Below are 2,706 nucleotides of genomic sequence, written 5' to 3' on the forward strand. Positions count from 1 at the left end.
CTATTCTATTCTATTCTATTCTATTCTATTCTATTTTCCATATTCCATATTCCATATTCCATATTCTATTCTATTCTATTCTATTCTATTCTATTCTATTCTATTCTATTCTATTCTATTCTACACTACTCTACTCTATTCTATTCATAGACACCATCGATGGTCATTCTAAAGCTCTCTGAGCAAGACGGGAGAAACAAAGGTTGTAGAGGGGAAAAAAAACACCTTGGGGAAATCAGAGAGATTTCAGCTCTATGTGGCTCTATTCTGTTGCAGCTAAATTAAAATTAAATGTCTTTCTGAATTATCTTTTCAGTGAAAGTCCGAGTCTATTCGCTGAATGAAGAACTGAGGCCGGCTCGGCGTGCAGCTGTCTTAACTTTTGTGGTTAGTCCACCCCTTACTAAATCTCAGTGTGTCTTTATTTACATTGTAAGCCTAAGCCAAACAGAACAATATAGGGTAAAAAAAAATTATCTGCTTAATATCTATGGAGATTCTCAGTCATCCAAGACATGGCTGTCCCAAAAATGCTTTTTCAAGCACTTTCTTGGTTTTCCCCCTGGACTTTCCTTCTTTTTTTAAAAAAAATATGTTTTATTAATTTTTTAACATAATCATCTTAATATTCGGTAGAGAGTGCATTGTCTGGTTTACATTGAACGAACATTCACTAACAATTAAATTCTATAACCTATAATCCACACGATAACTTCACATGATTTCCTCTTTTCCCCATAGTGTCCTCTTTTACCAACCTTAAGTTAATACAATTCTTATTGTTTTCATAAATAATAATTAAGCATAAAATTTTTCTAATATACAAATAATAATCACAACGATATAGTATTCCTTTTCTATCTAGTCGTTCTGGTTGTCTCATCGTATGCTCTGTTTCCAGTTCTTGTTTACATTTGTTTTTCCCACAGTGTTCTCAACATTTTTACTGGTTGAGATTTTCTCAAGAGTTAATTACATTTAAATATTTAAATCTATTTTTTTCTCATGTAAGCCAACCCAATACTTTTACCTTTCTTAAGGAATAAATAAGACTACAAAAAGAGAGAAGAAGGATGGGAATAAGAAAAAACTGGACTTTCCTTCTTCAGTTCTGAAAGTATAACTGGAAAGTCCACTTAACTTTTGAAAAAGCACTTTTGGGATTAAAAAAAAAAAGCACTTTTTTTGAAAAAGGTGTTCTACATTGCAACAGAAATGAATAGTGTATCATCCCTCAGTCAAAACTCCACAAAGGTCTTGTGCTATTTTTCAAAACGCTCTTTTGTCTCCCACAATAAAGGATCCAGGTGAGGTAGAAGTGGACATCATACGGGAAGATGACGCTACAGGAATCATCTCGTTTCCCGAATTCAAAATTCCTCCCTATCCCAAGTAAATCTATTCACATTTTAAATGTCAGGAAGTAAAATATTCATTTGCAAGCGAAATGTAGAAACACGGCAGTGAAACAAATTTGTGGTGCTCTGTGAGCTGGGTGGGTTTTCCTGCAGGCCACAAGGTTTCTGTCGCTAAGCCGAACATCCGTTAAGTGAATTTTGCCCCAGTTCACGACCGTTGCTAAGGGAGTCACTGCAGCTGTTTGCTTGCAAAAGGGGAATCATGTGACCCCGGAAACCGCGACCGTCATAAATATGAATCAGTTGCCAAGAAACTGAATTTTGATCAGGTGATGCTGCAAGGGTCGTAAGTGTGAAAAATGGTCATAAGTCACTTTTTTTTTCAGTGCCACTATAATTTTGAACAACTTGAACAACCAACTGTTGTAAGTCGAGAATTACCTTATTAATTAGGCTCTGCCTGTTTTGGCAACGAGGCTGTAATCCACGCCTATATTAGTCCGATTTTATTAAAGCTTTCGTCTTGCAACCTTCCCTGATGACCTGGTTACATGCAGGGGCGAAATAACCAGCATCCACAGCCTAGTCACACGACTGACTGGGCTGTGGATGCTGGTATGTGAATTCCTGCATCCAAATTAAGAAAACGAGCAGAAGGAGAAATGGGAGTTATTTAAAACCCGGGCTGCAAAGCATTTAAATGACCACCAGATGGCAGCAACGCATTAGATTTTGAATTCCGGCTCAGTTTTTGGAACAGAGAAAGAAGAGAAACAATGCAAAAAAAAAAAAAAAAGACTATTTAAACATCTACAATTATTTAACTCCATTATGGAATGTCTTGTTATTTAACTTATCTTTTTTTTATTATTTTAGGTTTGGTGTTTGGACCATTAAAGCCAAGTATGATAAAGAATTCACAACCTCTGCCGTAGCGCAATTTCAAGTCAAAGAATATGGTAATGTCAAAGTTTTTTACTGGGCTATTACAGGGCTACACATATTCATGCCGTGATTAGCATCATTAGATATTTTATCTCACTTTTTTCATATATACAACACAAGGTGGTGGACATGCCTAATGTTTCTCTGCCTTCTGTTTTCCCCATAACTATCCTGCGAGGTGGGTCAGGCAGAGGAAGAGGCTGTGATGAAGAAATTTGATTGTTGGGGGCAGTTTTAGAGAAAACACTTGGGGGGAAATAATATGAATTTCAGCTGATGTGGCTTGGAAGCAAGAGAAGCTAATTTCCTCCTGCAAGATGCCAATTTTGCACCATTTTAAGCTAAGGAGAAGCATTTTGCACCATACACATTTCTTAGGGCCCAGCAGATAAACAGATATTTT

The 2,706-nt window shown here is 36.5% G+C and overlaps 1 protein-coding gene across 1 annotated transcript in view; it reads left to right on the forward strand.

The window, feature by feature from the left end:
- C5 (complement C5) overlaps positions 1–2,706 on the forward strand; it is a gene marked incomplete at its 3' end in the record, with an annotated part of 29,351 nt that overhangs the window by 2,662 nt on the left and 23,983 nt on the right. Inside the window, exons 4-6 of the mRNA XM_015828045.2 lie at positions 317–387; positions 1,301–1,392; positions 2,235–2,317. Of these exons, the coding sequence (XP_015683531.2) occupies positions 317–387; positions 1,301–1,392; positions 2,235–2,317 (246 nt within the window). The remainder of the gene's footprint in view (positions 1–316; positions 388–1,300; positions 1,393–2,234; positions 2,318–2,706) is intronic.

This window comes from Protobothrops mucrosquamatus, unplaced genomic scaffold (genome assembly GCF_001527695.2).
Source record: "Protobothrops mucrosquamatus isolate PMUCROS unplaced genomic scaffold, P.Mucros_1.0 scaffold4178, whole genome shotgun sequence".
Lineage (NCBI taxonomy): Eukaryota > Metazoa > Chordata > Lepidosauria > Squamata > Viperidae > Protobothrops > Protobothrops mucrosquamatus.